The following is an 18,670-nucleotide window of genomic DNA, read 5'->3' on the forward strand; positions in this document are numbered from 1 at the left end:
AAAATTGTCGAAAAATATTTACACGAAAAGAAGGGCATAATAGCGTGGTTTTTGGGTGCAATAACACTCAATATACACTCTCCAAGAACATTTTACAACTTCTCAGCTTTATCATACCGATTTGATCAAAAGCAAAAATGGATTCGGGCAGTTCAACAAAACAGCTTAATTTAAAATCGGACCCTTTACATTTACACTTTTTCTAATGAGTTTATTGTAGACAACACGAACTACTTTATGTTGTACTGCTTCGACCTACACATAATCTGCAAAACCTGTCTTCATTGTTTTAACTCTCTGTGTATGTTTTTTTTATGTTTACTAATTCGTACATTTAGAAGTTATTATATCTCTCCAATATACAACTCCCATCGCATCTCAAAGTAATAGATGTAGCATTTCTCTTATTTCGATATTTTCAATCTTGTTCTTGTTAAAAGGCTTCTTAGAAATAAAAAAGTCACTTACGATAAAAAATAAATATTATTCTGTAATAAAATACGTAAAAAATATATCCAATTCAGTATAATAACATTCGAAAATCTTAAATTATAGGAATAATTACTTTTAAATTGACTGTTTACTTTCTCAATCAGATCTCTCTTCATTCGCCAAAATCAACATACCGAAAACTCCGTGCTTCAAAACTGATCGAAATGCACGTCTCCCTTTAGTAACTTTCAAAATTCGATTTGACTTTACTTTCCCAACTTTTGCTTCTCTTCAAAAGTTAACTTTCAATTTTAGCAACTGGGACGTTTTTCAAATTTGCCAGAGCTATTATTCCGTAATGTTGTTTTAACTTATTTACACAAAACTCCCAGATAACTTTCTGAAGAAAATTCATTTTTGACGATGTTCTTTGCTGTTACAGCATAATTTAAAATTATTCGTTTTAAATTATAACTAATTTGATTATCAAATTAAATTTTAAACATTATAAACAAACGCTTTTATATTTTTAAACTTATTTTCTTTGAAAAAAAGGCTCGTTACATATACAGGGTTGTTCACCACATACGACACGGAGTATTGTAGCTAAACGATTAGATTTTTACAAATTGTAAGTTTTGGGTTGGTTGAAGGACTATTAGAGCTACAATTTGAAAATATTTTTACAACATACAGAGTGTCCCAAATCAATAAAAAATATCAAAGTTGTATTTTTTTAAATGGAACACCCTGTATATTATTACATTTTTAGTTTCTACGATTAAAATAGAAGTAAATTTGATTAAGGTTTATCACCCTTAAACCTTACCGTTTTTGAAATATTTTCAATTTTGTGAAATTGCAGTAAAAATTTCAAGGCTTCATTTCTCCAAGGGTATCAAAGTTTTTAATACTAAATATTTACTGAAGTTTAATTATTGATTAGTTATTGTGTTGCAATAATAAAAGTAATACTACTTCATACAGAGTGTCTAAAAATTTATTTTAAATAATTTCTAGCTTTAAACGGCAATAACTTGTTTAATTTAAATGGAACACCCTGTATATTTTAGGAGAATCAAATTTAATTGCCCATCAAATTGTATTATACCATTTTTTACCTATCTCTTCAAGTTTTCGTAGAAAATGCGTTTTCTAATAATTTAGACCTCATTTATCAATATACCCATGGAATATTGACATTTTAGATTGTTTTTAAAACAACAAATGTACGAAATGTACAGATACTAAAAATGATAATATTACCAGCCTATTTGTATACAAAAATAAAACTATTTAAATCTTTATAAAAGACTATACCATTAATTAAATATACCACCAGTATTTCCGCCCAAATATTAATTAATTACATATTTAATTGTGTTAGTTAATAAATTATTCTAAATAAATGGGGATTTGGAATCAGAAATCAATATAATAATAAGTTATGAAAATGAACATCTCTGTTGTTATAAATAAGCATTCGTCAAAAAATGAAATACAATTTTTAAGGTGTTACTTTTTACCACACTGTCTAATATACATACAAAATTCAGTTTTTAGTATTTAGAGCAATTATTATTAATCAATGCAAGCAGTCCATTAATGTAGTTTGAATACTGGAATCATATTAATTGGTCCTTTCTACAAATATTTAAACATTTTTTTTTATTTTTTAATGACATAAACAAACTATATCGACAATATTGGTATCTGTACCCTTTAAAAATTTGTTACATCTTTAAAAATAATCTAAAATGTCAATATTCCATGGGTATATTGATAATTGAGGTCTAAATTATAAGAAAATACATTTTCTATGAAAACCTGAAAACATAGGTAAAAAATGATATAATATAATTTGATAGACAATTAAATTGTGCATCTGATTCTCATAAAATATACAGGGTGTTCCATTTAAATTAAAGAAGTTATTGTCGTTTAAAACTAGTTATTATTTAAAATAAATTTTTAGACACTCTGTATAAGATAGTATAATTTTTATTATTGCAACACAAAATTTAGTGAATAGAAATACTTCAATACAATATTTGGTTTTAAAAACTTAAATACGCCTAGAGAAATAAAGCATTATAATTACTGTATTTTGACAAAAACGTAGAAACTAAAAATGTAATAATATACAGGGTGTTCCATTTAAAAAAATACAACTTAGATATTTTTTATTTATTTGGTACACTCTGTATCTTGTAAAAATATTTTTAAATTGTAGCTCTAGTAGTCCTTCAACGAACCCAAAACTTGCAAACAATTTGCAAAAATTAAATAGCTTAGCTACAATACTCCGCGTCGTATCTGGTGAACAACCCTGTATAAACATATAGAAATCTAGTTCAAAAATACTAGTTTAAAAAGGCTGCAAAAGAGTCATTATACAGGGTGATAATTTCAAAAGAACATGGAAAATATCGATCGTCATTTCCAAGCTAACTGGAAGCCGCTTTTTTATCACAGGGTATAATATATGAAGAAAAAGCCCGAATTAGCGATATCTCCAAAACTAATCGTACAATTCATAAATTACTTCTTAATCATGCAGACTGTTATTTTCCTATAAAACTGTAAATAAAATAAAAGATTTGTGCGACAATGTTACACAATATTACACGAGATAAGTTTTAAAAAGTGTTTTTAAAAGTGGAAGTAGCTACTCTTTAAGTGGTAAGATCAAGTAATAAAATGACCTCGTTTTGGTTTCCTCTTCCATCCACCGATATGTATTCGAGAGCTTACTTATTATTATAATACACTCATGTAGGCATCTTAATATTTTGATGTATTTTAAATACTTATATTGTGTTCTAGTGAACTGATTTTAATAATTTTTTAAGCAATTTGTAGCTAAATTAAATTCTTGAAAAATTATGTCAAACCGCCTGCACCACATATAGAAAAATCCCCCCATAATCGCAAACGGGCTTTCGCATACAACAACAGTACCATTGATTCTATATTCTCTGTCCGCCAACTACAGGAAAAGTAAAGGAGCAGCAGAGAAATCTTTATATTGCATTCATCGACCTAACAAAAGCCTTCGACTCTGTAAACGGAGCTGCACTTTGGGCAATTATGCAAAAGTTCGGAGTACCCAACAAATTTCTTACAGTGTGTAACAGCATCCATAACAACAACAAGTCGAGAGTGTCACATCATGGATCACTGAGCGATCCCTTCCTGACAAATACAGGAGTTAGGCAGGGATATTTCTTAACTCCTCTCCTATTCAACATATTCATAGCAGCGTTCTCTATTATAGTGGACAGCAAACTGCAGGAAAGAGAAATGGGTGTTAGTTACAGGTATGACAACGGTCTGTTCAACATAAAAAGAGTTATAAACACAAATACGTATAAAATTCATCACATAACTTCAATACGCTGATGATTGCGCTCTAGTTCCAAAAACTTTACAGCAATTATACAAGAAACGCTGTGTACATATACCTGGGCATACAAGACTTTGGACCTTAAGCTGAACATCGATAAAACTAAAATCATGTGCACTCCCCCGGAAAATCATAACAGTGCTATAAAAATCAGAGAAGAACCACTAGAATATGTAGCGGAATTCAATTACCTCGGCAGTTTGATTTCGGAAAAGGCAAATATCGACTCTGAAATTCAGCACAGAATTAGCAGCGCCTCAAGAGCACTTTGGAAATTAAAAGAAAGGGTTTTCTACAATCATGACTTGAGTACAAAAATGAAACTTGCAGTGTACCGAGCAATAATAATCCCCACCATGTTATATGGAAGCGAAACCTGGGTGCACCGCTTGCACACGAACGCATTAAACAAGTTGCATCAGAGACACCTTCGACAACTGTTCAGAATCAAATGGTACCACCATGTCTCAAACATATCAGTCCTTGAAAAAGCCAGCTGCGAGAGCGCTGAAGTCATGATTATGAAATCCCGCTTAAGATGGTGGCCACGTATGCAGGATGCAAAAAAACCGCCTACCGAAATCTCCTCATTGCGGTGAGCTTGTAGAGAATAAGTGGAAACCGGGTGAACAACTCAAAAGATACAAGGATAGTTTCCATAAAACCTTAATGGGGATAAGCATGCAGAATCAGTGGGAGGAAGCAGCGCATAATAGAACACAATGGAGAACAATTATTGTAAACTCAGTTAACAACGAGAACCAAAAAGTAAAGAGGCAACAAAATAATGAGAGTCCGGAGTGCGGAAGAGAGATAACATCACGTATCGGGCTTTTCAGTCACAGAAAAGCTCATGAAAGAAAACGCCTTGCCTGACCATCTTTTGATGCGTGTCGAATACTCGTCAGCGAGTAATGGCAGTAAGTAACTAAGTAAGTAAGTAAGCTAAATTATTTGATTTTTTAGTATCTCTTTCTAAAATAAAAAATAAAGTTCTCATCTGTCAATTATACGCGGCAAAACGAAATGTTGTTATTTAGGTTTGGTTTCGAAAGTTTCGAACACCCTGTAAAAGCATCTCAAAAAAGCAAGTAATTTAAAAATTACTTTATCGTCTAGCTGCAATTTTTCTCCATATTTTACTTTTTGGTTCATCTCAATAGCTTTATTTTTTTGGAGATATTCACTTTTGAAGAAGAGACTAATATTTTTGAATATAAAATAGTGTTTATGATCTATACAGGGTGTCCCAGAAATAAGTGCAAATATTTTAAGAGGTGATAGATCTCGATAAAAGAAACATATTATTTCTTTGTCGTTTTTCAAATAAGTCCAAAATAACGGAGTTATTTCACTTTTGCTAAAATTTTGAGAACCACTGGATGTTTTCTGGATTTTCTTTCTTGTAAATTTAATCTAATACCTATGTTGCCATATTATCAAGAAATTATGTTTTTTAACTTAAAATTAAAAAAATTTCCAAAAAATTTTTCAAAAATTTTTTTTTTGCGAAAAAAAATCATAGGCATGTTTCTGGTGTTGAACTATACTACCAGTTAAAATATTTGCACTTATTTCTGGGACACCCTGTATAATGTCACTGTTATTGAAAAATCATATTACTATTGTGTGTTGGCTGTTGGGCATCTATTTTAGCAGAGATGGTTTTAAGTCCAGAAGTTGTATCCGCTATAGTTGCTTTAATAGATGATGGAGATGGACAAAATTATGTCGCTAACAGATTTAAGTGTGGACGAAGTACAATGCAATCGCTTCCTCGAGACCAATTCATGTGCTGGACGTCCAGAAACCTTCGTATGAGAACTTAGAATCGAAATAATCGATTTATTGGAGGTTTGTCGCTAAGAAATCGCCGTTTACAACCTTTCCAAATTTATAATGAATTGCACCATGCATTTAAGAACGTACATGTAACTGAACGGACTGTAAGAAGAGGATTAAACGAACCAAATTTTATGTCAAGAGTGCCACTTCGGGGCCATAACTTACTAGGTATGTTGACTAGGACCAAAAGCAAATGCATGGTTTTAATGTACAAATTACGAAAAAATGTTAGTGTCTTCTTCAAAAGCAAATATCTCCAATAAAAATAAAGCTATTGAGATGAACTGAAAAACAAACTATCGAAAAAGGATGTATCTAGATGATAAAATTACTTTTAAATTCCTGGCTGTCTTAACATATTCTACAGGGTGTTTCAAACTTTCACCAAAATATCAACATTTTGTTTTCCCTCGTATAATTGACAGATGGAAACTTTCATTTTTAATTTAGAAAGAGGACCTAAAAACCTAAAAAGTCAAACAATTTAGCTACATATTACTTAAAAAATCATCAAAACCGACCCACTAAAACAAAATATATTAAAATTTAAAAAATATTTTCATGTGCCCGTTTCTCAAAGCGATAACTACTTTTAAAATCCCTCGCTCTGTATATTAATAATAGCTACAATTTGTCATTCAATAAAATGAGAATAATAAGGACACACCTCACTCCATACATTTCTCTGCTGTTTCACAATGTACCTTCTAGAGGACAAAACACAATGGGCCTGATATATTATTTGTCATACCAAACAAGCTATTTATACTGATTCAACAAAATGAAATAGTATAAAGGTTGAGTAGAGCCTATATAAAATGATAATATAATGATTGAATAATTACTGTTATTATACAGATTTTTTTTTTAATTCAGGAACTTTCATTGGGAAAAAGCAATAATGTCGTAAATGTCTTGAAAGATGCCTTTTGGAATCAACTTTATATGTAGATACAATTTTATTATTAAAAAAATAATTTGAATATTATATCATCTTTGGACACCCGATACACATTTGTGTACAAAATATATCACTTCTTCATTTCAAACAACATTTATTTGAAAAAATAAACAAAGAATCTATTTTTAATTAAAAAAATAACATTCTAAATATAACACTTTTTTAGAGTTAAATTAAAAAGTGAAATTTATACTCCATTTAAAATTGGATAATACGAACAAATGGATTTTAAAAAATATTTCTGTTCAAAGCCATTTCAGTGAGTATATCCTTTATAAAAATATTGAAAATCAACATTATTTTCCAAATTAAACATTCCATGGAATAGAAAGCAAATTTAATCCGATGAAAAAAAATTAGTTAAAATGTGGAAATCTAGTTCATGTAATTAAAATTTTTTGAGTTTCTATTTTCACTAAAAATAATACAAATAGTATTTAATCTTACTTATATTTCATATCAATTAAACTTTTAGTTACGTAATCGAGGGCGCGATTTTTAAAGTCATTGTTGCCAACCATGGTGATATTCGGCGCCGGGCTGACTAACTGGAATTTAAATTTCGCGCTGGGAATTCAGGTGGTAGCTCTGCAGTAAAAATGTCAGGTTGCCGCATTTATTTATTTATTTCCTAACATTGTCATTCGTTTTGACACTTTAGTTTTGTATTACGAGTGTTTGGTTTAAAAAAATAGTGTTGTGATATCTTGCAGTCGAACATTGTTCTTTTTACAACCCCATTACAAAAAAAAACAACTTTGATACGTTTCAAAAAATGCTTTAAACTAACCTACATAAGCTACCAAAATTTCATTTTGATATAAACTACGATTCTACTTCCGCGTCATATGATGCGCCATCCTGTATAGCAAACTTTTTTTTGTTTGGAATAAAACTATTTTATAATACCTTAAATGTGTTTTATAATCAAAATTATTTATTATGATCACGTAATTTAAATTATATTTTTAATACGCTTATTAAATCCATTTATTTCTCATGTCGTTTTTCCTCTGTCTGGCATTATCATGAAAAACAAATTATGATTTTTTTGTTCGATCTGCTCTAAAAGAGTATTTAAGTAAGATTTTGAACTAATATTTATTATCAAATATTTTTTTCCAAAGAAATCATTCTATTATCCGCTATAATCAACCCATAAATGCTCCACACTGCGCAACTCTTTTTCTGTAGACGCCAGCACGTGTTGTCTAATTTTCTGAAAAGAAGTCGGACATTACCTTAAATTCCTTGCTCTCCTTTATCCTAATTTGTGCTCTAGTTATCTCTCCTAACCTTGGCTTGCCCATTAACGCAATTCTTTCTCTTTCCGTCCTTTCGTCCGGTCGTTTCTTTTCGGCTTCCGCTGCCAGACTGGCTTCCTCATCTAAAAACATATAAAAACAGTATTTACATATTTCTGTCTGGCACAAATAGGTCAGAATTACTATCTAGTTAAGCGATGCGATCGTGGTGTGTTAGAGAAATTGTATTTTATTTTATATCCCCCGACATAACGTTTCTTATATTAGCAATGTGCGGCTGGTAAATAGTAGGGTTCAGAACCAAAAATACCCGCATCTGTTGGGACATCAAAGAACCGAGAATTATTAATTTCCGGTTCTTTCGGTACTTTTGGGAATCCATAAGAATAATAAAAAAATATTTTTTGTAACATGCAAATAGCCATTGATACTTTCCAGCGGTCGAATTCAAACTCTTCTAAATAAGTAGTGATGTTATATTATTGTTCTTATTTCTGAAGTTCCTTTGATGTTTGTATAATGTTTATTAGCAATTATTAAAGTTCAAATATATTATTTATATATTATTATTATACAGGGTTTTACAAAGTCGAGGTACGAGCATTGGTATCTCGAAAACCGTAATAGAAGATGGTTAAATTGGGGCAAAGTTGCTTCTTGGGATGTTCAACAAGATGCAATTAAAAAAGTTTTAAATATTTCAAGGATTGCTGAGTTTTTTGGAAAAAACGTATTTTATTGAAAATCAATTTTATTTTTTCCTGTCGTTACTTTTTAGAAAATCAAAAAACTAATTGCACATTTTCATAGCCATTTTGTTAGGGCAATCTGATAGTATTTTTAGATTTTCAAAATAGCTGATAATTTGTGAGACACAGAGACGAACTTAATTTTTTTAAATACGGACCTGCATTTTTATTTCAGAATTTGAAAGAACTCGATCTTTTGAGTACAATGATATGCCACACTTTATATTTTTTGTTTGTTTTGGGTACCTTAACAATAACAAAACTATTTAATTATTATTTAAAATAATTTCAAGTCCGACTCTGGATATTTTTAATTATTTAATCTGATTATATTCATCGCAACAATATTGATCAGTGCTAATTAACATTGAATAGGGAAAATCGAGCCAATTGAAAGATTCAAATAAATAATATCCAGGTCAGCAATTTAAAGATATTATTTTTAACATTTTTTATTGTGAATTTAAAATTCTCACTATGCGATCTAATAATATACATAATATTAGTTGTAGTTATTATGAATAAATCAACTTCTACACACTAGTTTCTAATGCTCTACATGTTCGAAAGGGTTACCACCCGCCCTAATGCACAAATTTATTTTTCGTTCAATCTCATTTATAGCTCTATGAACACATGTTCTTATACTTCCGAATGAATTTTGTACTCTTTATTGTAAATGTTGAAATGTAATGATTTCACTTTTACAAATGACGTCAAGTAATACCCTCAGCCTGTCCAGGAATCTCGCTGCCCATTATACTGCTCTACAATTTCCAATCCATCTTCCGGGGAAACGATTTGATTGTTTAAATTATATTATATTTATATTATTTTTTACTATTTTATTGCATTTGATTTTCCGTATTCAATGTTTAACCCCACGTCATTGTTAAGTTTGATGATGACTGCGCTCTAGTTGCTGATGACTGAGTTGCTGATGATGATGACTGCGCTCTAGTTGCAAATACGTTACAGCAATTACAGGAAATGTTGAACACATATACCTGGGCATACGAGACTTTGGGCCTTAACTGAACATCGATAAAACTAAAATTATGTGCACTCCCCCGGAAAATCATAACAGCGCTATAAAAATCGGAGAAGAACTATTGGAATATGTATCGGAATTTAATTACCTCGGCAGTTTCATTTCGGAAAAGGCAAATATCGACTCTGAAATTCAGCACAGAATCAGCAGCGCCTCAAGAGCATTCTGGAAATTAAAAGACAGGGTTTTCTACAATCATGACTTGAGCACAAAAACGAAACTTGCAGTGTATCGAGCAGTAATAATCCCCACCATGTTATATGGAAGCGAAACCTGGGTGCCGTACTGCCGGCACACGAGCGCATTAAACAAATTGCAACAGAGACATCTTAGACAACTTTTAAGAATCAAATGGTACCACCATGTCTCAAATGTATCAGTCCTTAAAAAAGCAAGCTGCGAGAGCGCTGAAGTCATGATTACTAAATCTCGCTTAAGATGGGCTGGCCACGTATGCAGGATGCAAGAAACCCGCCTACCGAAATCTCTTCTTTACGGTGAACTTGTAGAGGGTAAGAGGAAACCGGGTGGACAACTCAAAAGATACAAGGATGTTGTTCATGAAAACTTAAAGGGGATAAGTATGCAGCATCAGTGGGAGGAAGCAGCGCACAATAGAACGCAATGGAGGAGAATTGTAAATTCAGTTAATACCGACAACCATGAGATTTTTGAATGTCCGGAGTGCGGAAGAGAGATAACATCACGTATCGGGCTTTTCAGTCACAGAAAAGCTCATGACAGGAAACGCCTTGCGTAACCATCTTTTGATGCGTGTCAAAGTTTGAAAGCTTATTAATATTGCAACGATGAATAGATTAAATATTTAAAAAAACAGAGTCGGACTTGAAATTAGTTTAAATAAATTGTGTTCAAATGTCCGAAACAAAAAAAATATTAAGTGTGGCATATCATTGTACTCAGGAGACCGAGTTCTAAAAACATAAAATAAAAAATGCAGGTCCGTATTTAAAAAAATTAAGTCTCCTCTGTATCTTACAAATTACCAGTTATTTTGAAAATCTAAATAGACTATCACATAGTCCTAATAAAGTGGCTATGAGAATGTGCAATTAGTTTTTTGATTTTCTAAAAAGTAACGACGGGAAAAAATAAAACTGATTTTCAAAAAAATCCGTTTTTTCCAAAAAACTCAGCAATCCTTGAAATTTTTAGAACTTTTTTGATGGCATCTTGGTGAACATCCTAAAACGCAACTTTGCACCAATTTAACCATGTTCGTATCTATTACGGTTACCGAGATACCAATGCTCGTACTTATACGTACGTATATTTCTTAATATATTTTATTCATTATGTTTTTTTATAGGCCATTTGCATTTTTAATTGAAAATGTATGGCTTTTTTCTCAACTTTGGTTATGTTGGTTTATGTTGTTTGATGTATATTTTACCTACGTTTTTTCGTTTTTTTTTCTTCGCTCGTATTCGTTACACTGCAAGACCAAGACCAAGCTAATTTTGGTCTTGGTCTTGGTCTCTTCATTTAGGTTACAAGGTTACAAGCCCGGAATATAAAGAAGTGCAGTAATAAGGCCTAACGGATGTGTTATAATATATTTTATTACTTATTATTCTAATCATAATAAAAATATGTTTTAATGAATTTATTTAATATTGCCTTAATTGGTTAATTTCATTTGGCAAGAGTATGTGTATACATTTCTCATTTTGAATAAAAATACAGGAAGATATCTAATTCTATTTTTATAATCATGCATTATAAGCTGTCCAACAACAGGACTCCCGACAGTGACATTTGGTCTGACATTTTAATTCACAGTCAAATTGTATTTTCTGTAATTTTTTGGGTGTCGTCTGTCGAAAATTTTCCTGAATCGTAACACAGTTTCAGTTTACACATTTGAAGTTGATTTAAATTATTGCGTATTTGTTAGGCTTTTCTAAGTATATTTTATATTTCCTGTGTATCCTACAATTGATTTTAAGCAAAGTGTAGGTACAAATTGAGAAAGATATTGTATCGGGACTTAAAACAGAGTAAGATTATTGTGAACCTTAAAAAGATTCAAGAATTGTTACTTGTGTAGTGTGCGATCATTCCCGGACAAAAACATGAAACATAATGAAGTAACTATTCATTAGTAAGTAAGATATAATATTATGTTAGTGAGTAGTAGACCAATCAATTATAAAATTACTAGCGTGTACCATTAATCATTTGTAATGGTGATGATAAAGCGAAGGAAGAATTTCCATTAACATACAAACTGGATAAAATTTTCTCACATTTATGTCAGCGTGAGAAAAAACAATATGGCGATATTATTATATAACTTGGTAATACTTGAGGGGTAGTTTCATCTCGTTGGAATTTGACTTTTGAAAAATCCGTTTGCCAAAAATAAGCTTTAAACGTCAAGTAGTTTAAGCAGAATCGTGATTATTCAATGGTCATTTTTTATAAAACACCCTGTATAAATTTATAAAAAAATCTTAAAATATGTAAAAAAAAACAAAATAAAATATACGTTTTTAAGAGTTTTTCGGAAAAACTCACCGGTTTTTAAATAAAAAATATTTTAATATTTGAGGGATAGTTTCACCCCCTTAGAACTCGAGTTTCGAAAAATCCCTTCTTATCGAACCTCTACACCCTAGTCAATCTGTTTTCCAAAAATCAGCTTTTTGCGTCAAGCGCTTTAAGCAGGATCGTCATGAATCAATGACCAGATTTTTCGAAACACCCTATATACATTTATAAAAAATCTTAAAATTTGTAAAGAAACAAAATAAAATATACGTGTTTAAGCGTTTTTTCGAAAACTTGACAGTTTTTTAAATAAAAAATATTGTAATATTTGAGGGGTGGTTTCACCCTCTTGGAACTGGAATTTCGAAAAATCCCTTCTTATCGAACCTCTACACCCTAGAATCAACCTGTAGGCCAAAATTGAGCTTCTTACGTTGAGTGGTTTGAGCAGGATCGTGATTAATCAGTATGTCAGTCACTTAATGATTTTATATATTAGTATAGATTTCCATATATTTTTATTCTTGCATTATTTCATTTATTTTTACTTGTCAAGAATAAATTAGGATATGTGAATTTGACATTTTAGCAGCGTATTTGTATTATTAGTATTATTATAATTAAATGATGACACTGGTCTGCATGAAAATCAGCCCTGGCACTATTCTTGCCGATTCTTACGTAAAAAATGACCTCATGAATGCAAATATGACCTCCGTTTTCCCTCATCACACCCCGTTTTGGAGGGAGGCCTCCCTACCTATATTCACTGCCTTTCGATAGTTCGGAGGGATAAAAATAGTTATTCTGGCCTCTACGTTGTTATTTCTGGAATAATAAAGGATATCTTGAGATACTAAGGTCCGTATTTATAGCCATCTGGCAATGTGGAAGAAACTAAATTTGTAGGTCTATAAAATTACTATTGAGTGTATAGGGCCTGCGCCAAAGTTCTTAGACCGCTTCGTTTAAAGTTGTACTTAAACTGAATTTTTGAAGTTGACGAGTAAGTTAAATATGAAATTAAGCCGAGAAAATTTTCGCGCAAAATTTTTTTACAATTTTCAAGACAGTTGTCTCAACAAGAATGCCTTGCCGAGTTGGTTTGTGTTTTCAGCAATCAAGTACCACATCAGAAGACAATTTCTCGTTGGTATGGAGAATTTAAACGTATAAAGGTGCGTATTCATTATACGCACGAACGAACGAACGAACGAACGAATGTTCGCTAGTGGTATGGACGGGGACCGCACGATAGGACCGCACGAGAAGACCGGAGGCATTTGTTGGCGAACGCCTTTGATGTACCGACTCGAAACGGATGGTCGAGCGAACGAACGAACGAACGGCCGCATGCGTTCGGTCCCCGTCCAAATATACCGCACTTTCATTCGTTCGTTCGTTCGTTCGTTCGGATAATGAATACGCACCTTAAGAATTAACCTTAGCGACGATCCAGAACAGATCAACCAACGGCTGTCACTCAAGAAAACGTCGATGCTTCGAGGCCATAATAACCTGTATGTACGTATTTTTCTACATCTGTATAAAAAATACGAAAGACAATCCTCCATATTAATATACAGGGTGTCTCAGATTTTAATCGGGAAAATTTAATAGACGATAGAACTTGCAAAAATAAAACAAAAAGTTTATATAGTTACTTAAAAAGGAAAAAAAATTAAGATATTTGAAAAACTATTTAATCAATTTTGATAGAACTCGACCCGTTTATAATACTTACTATGGGACTTAATTTGATGTAATTAGATTTAAGTTTAATGGCCAGGGGCGTCGGTGGGGCATCACTGTTTAATTATTTTAAAGGAAAATAGGCACGCCACTGCTTTTTTAGAAGTTTAATATTATTTTTAGATTTAGTAATTAAAAATATTATTTTTTTGTCTCCTGACTTTTTTGTCTATCTTGCTTACTTCTTGCGAAAAAAATTAAAGTCATTTATTCACTCCACCCCACGGTGGTTCCCCTTAATTAGCTGCGCGGTCATAACTGTTACATATCTAGAGCTTGACTGCACCTTTTTTAATAGAAATTGAGAACAAATGCTCAATAAATGTATATAAAAAACTTAATGTAATATGTATTAAAAAAATTGGGCCCAGTTCGTGTGATTTGCATTTTAAGTTCTAACTATTTGGAAAAGTATACAGATTATGTTTGCACATATGTATTTGTTTTTTCATATTGAAGAGGTCAAATTTATTTTAAATGTTGAAAAAATAAAAGAGACAGTTGTTTCATTTTATAAATTCAATTTTATTGTCAATTGATATACAGTGTGTCCACGAAATAAGTTGATACGAAGACGAAAAAAGAAGTTACTTTTATTTTAAGACAAAAAGTCAATCTTTAACCACCCGGTATAAGATCCGGCGGCAATTCGCGGCAGCCAGTTGCAATTAATTTATATGCAATATACTTATAAGTATTTTCATGCCGTTTCAGAGGATTTGAAAAGGAAAGTAGTTAAAAGTCTTAAAGAGTGACAAGCAAAAATGTAAAAATACTATTTTTGTTACCTTCAAATAAATCGCCATAAACAAATATTACTTTATTATTAGGTTTAATTAAGGGCAAAAATGAAAAAAACAGTTCTTTTTATCTTCTTTTCGAACGTCCATTACATTACAATTTTAATAAAATAAGTAATTAATTGGCGTTATCTGAAAACTGTTTATGTCAGTTTGATACCAGTAGCAAAAATGTAACATTTCTAATAAAAAAAAGCGCTACACTAGGCTTACTTGAGTTTGTTATTTATTATGTATCGTTTACAGGAGAATATAAGAAAAGTATAACATTTTGAAATTAATATTTCGTAAGTAATGACCTATCTGGGAACCACTGTGCACCCTGGACAATAAATTAAATAATAATGGTTAACAAAAAGATAAGATGAACATTAGGATCGAAGTAGAATTAGAGTAAATATAATTAATAGTAGGGCCCTTTTAATCTATAACGTGCTGAACGTAACTAAAAAAGTGCCTGTATTTTTAATAATTTAAAAAAAAAGGCTGAAAAAAATATTTTTTTAATTTATTTATTAATATCTCTGAAACTATCAAAACTTATTTGAAAATATCTTAAGATTATGTAAAATGAATGTAATCATATACAGCGTGTTCCGTTTAAAAAAAATATTCTGATCCACTCACACTTTTTTGAGTCCCTCTGTAGAGGTTAAATTATTTTCCTGATATACATCCGAATACATACTTTAGGTTTGCACTTTTTTATTTTAGGAGCTACAGATACCCGACGCACTATTGCCGGACCGTGTAGAGTTGATTAATATACATTGAGTTTAAATAAACTTTTACAAACACGATTTTAAAACTTTATTTTAAAAAATATATCTTTCGAAGCTTATCCAACCAAACGCTAAAGATAACGTTATTCTCTTTCCTTATAAACATTTCATTTTATAGTGTATAATAAATAGCATTGTTATCTAGAAAATTCGCTCCAGGTCTTACAGTGCTCGTAAAGTAAAATATCTGTACTAACATTTTACACACAAGAACATAAACAAAAGTATCGGTATTTTCTTTATAGTGTAATTTTTATAGAAATAAAATTGCCATTATTTTAAATCAAATGCTACATCGACTATCTATTCCTCCTACTATAAAAGAAAAATTCTAATAAAGCCGTAGATAGTAGGTAAAAGTCGCTTTTAGTAACTTAAAACGTACATCTTTAAACCCATTAGCAATTTATTTACAGGCGAAGTATTCCATTACAAACTAATAGACCATTAGCGTGGTAAAGTTAATTTCCTTTTCCAGAAAATAATCAAGAATGTTCGATATAACAATTTTTGCTATTTAACACTTATTATATAGTCCGTCTAGAAAGTATCCGGAATTTTATATTTTTCCTAATTTTAATGTATTTTTTTCTGTAACAGAAAGACAACAGTAATCCATCACGTAGATCGTGCCGATAGTAGGCTATTACCAAAATCGCATGGCAACACCATCTGTCAAATATTGTTGATTGTAAACCGGCTTAAGATTTGAGAAATAATGTCACAAGTAAAAAAAGAGAAATGGTGGAATATTTGTATAGAAAAGGTGTTCAAAACGTTAAAAAAGTGCAATTGACTGAACTCGGAAAAAGTGCAGTATATGAGACAATAAAGAGGATAAAAAATGGCACAGATATGAAGACCAGTTCGAGGAAGACCGCGTAAGATTCGCGAAAACAATTTAAACGCTTTAGTGGCATTAGGACGACAGAATCCGCACCTAGGGTTTCGCAAATTGGCTAACAGATTTGAAAAAAGACAAGGCTACATATCAAGAAAGCCAAAAAAAATCCCTACAATAGCACCTTTACAAAGGCAGCGGAGAATGAATTTTTGTCAACGTTTTCAAGAAGATAATTTTAAAAATGTTTTTATTTCTGACGAAAGTTGTTTCCAGCTTGGTGGAAACCACATAAAAATCCTATCAAAAAAAAATGTTACCGTTACTTATCTCAGCGTGGTGCTACACCTCTGTGTATACTTGATGGAACTGTTAAGATTGCAAAATATTGTGATATTTTAAATGGTTCTTCTTGAAACGGCTCATGTTTTATATCCAGAGGGGTGGCGTTTTCAGCAGGATAATGCAAGATGCCATACGTCTGCCTATACTCAAGCTTGGATGCAAGAATACCATTTGGCAACAATTCCATGGCTAGCAGCTTAGTCCCATTGAAAACATATAGGAAGTAATGAAGATTGAAGTGGAACGAGCAGCTCCACGAAATAAACAAGATTTGATTCGCTCAGTTTTACAGGCCTGGACTACCACCACTGATCATTATGGTGTGGACCTAGTTTCGGATGTACCTGGATGTTTAGTTAAGTGTTTGTAGTTAAATGGAGATTGTATAAGTAAATAAAATTAATAATTTGTTATAATTTTATTAACTCAAGTCCTAAAAATATATATCTATAATTGTAATTTTGCTTTCTTTTTTTCGGATACTTTCTAATAGACGGACAATAGTTTCAATATCTAACATGCTTATATAGCCCCTACAATATTATCTATTTATGATCATATTATTGAAGTTAATAGGTGTCGATATTAAAAAACAAGATATTTGCCAATTGACAGTCAACACTAAATGCTGGAATCGATTGCACAATACAATATTTGTGAATTAAATGGAATGCAATCCCATAATAAAGCCAAGTTGACGTATACCATCCTGGACACTTCATCTGCCTGGTATGTATTTTATCGCATGCGACAAATATAAATATGACCGGTTGACAAACAGAAACAAAATCAAAAAGCGGTACACAGTTTTGCCGGTTTTTACCTGTGTAGAAAAATGTGTGTAAAAAAATGTAAAAGAGCAGAAAATAATTTTTAAATATACTACCAACTACTACCATATACTACCACTACTAAACACCCAGTATATTATTTTTTTATTAGATGGAAAGTTAAAAAATGAACATTTTTTGTATTTCTGTATTATTTCATATGGCTCTTTCAACGGAGAAAAATCATTGGTAGCTGTGATAAAAAATTTACTGTGGAAAATGCCATATGAAATATAAAACCGCGAATATCTGCGAAGCCGTTAAAAATTTTTAAATACTCGAAATACAGAAAATATAGATTTTTTAATTCATCCATTTATTGAAAAAATAATATACAGGATGTTCCATTTAAAAAAAACGAAAAAAAAAGTTTGGCGTAGAATTTTGAACATCCTGCATGATTTGCGATTACCGAATTTATAGCAAAGTAAGTATTAGTCTAAAGTAATATACTAAAGATAATTTACTTATCTAAAGTAAATACCTAATATAGTTTTGATTTCAGGACAGTTCTTGTATTTTTAATATTTTTTTAAGAAGGGCTGAAAAACATTTATTTTTTATTTATTTATTAATATCTTAGAAACTATCGAAATATATTTACTCATATCTTAGGATTATGTAAGGTAATCTGAAAGAAAGCCAAAAATGCAATAATATACAGGGTGTGTCATTAAAAAATCATTCCGATCCATTCACTTTTTTGAGCCATCCTAAAGAAGTTTAAAGTTGAAAATATTTTCCTGATATACATCCTAGTACATTTTATAGGTTTGCACTTAAACAAAATTCCCAAGTATTTTTATTCTAGGAACTACAGATGCCCGTCGCACTGTTGCCAGACCTTGTATCATTTATTACAGCTGTAGCAAAATGAGTAATTAATGGTGAAAAATAAAGTTTCAATCCTAGATGCAACATTTTTCATAAACGCATGCGGTTTGAAATTTTGATACAAAATCCGGCAACGCCGCATAGAAGAAATGTATCATCCATCTGTTATCTCTTTCTAATACATTTAATTTTCCATTAAGCGGTTTACATCACTGTCACACACATAGGCTTAAAATAAAATATAGACTGAGCATCTCATTCAT

At 31.2% G+C, this 18,670-nt stretch overlaps 1 protein-coding gene across 1 annotated transcript in view; it reads right to left on the reverse strand.

The window, feature by feature from the left end:
* Positions 1–18,670, reverse strand: part of LOC115889092 (sodium/calcium exchanger 1) — a 342,486-nt gene that overhangs the window by 117,392 nt on the left and 206,424 nt on the right. Inside the window, exon 3 of the mRNA XM_030909008.1 lies at positions 7,886–8,031. Coding sequence (XP_030764868.1) covers positions 7,886–8,031 — 146 coding nt within the window. The remainder of the gene's footprint in view (positions 1–7,885; positions 8,032–18,670) is intronic.

Source organism: Sitophilus oryzae, unplaced genomic scaffold (assembly GCF_002938485.1).
Source record: "Sitophilus oryzae breed Bouriz unplaced genomic scaffold, Soryzae_2.0 scaffold_810_pilon_pilon, whole genome shotgun sequence".
NCBI lineage: Eukaryota > Metazoa > Arthropoda > Insecta > Coleoptera > Curculionidae > Sitophilus > Sitophilus oryzae.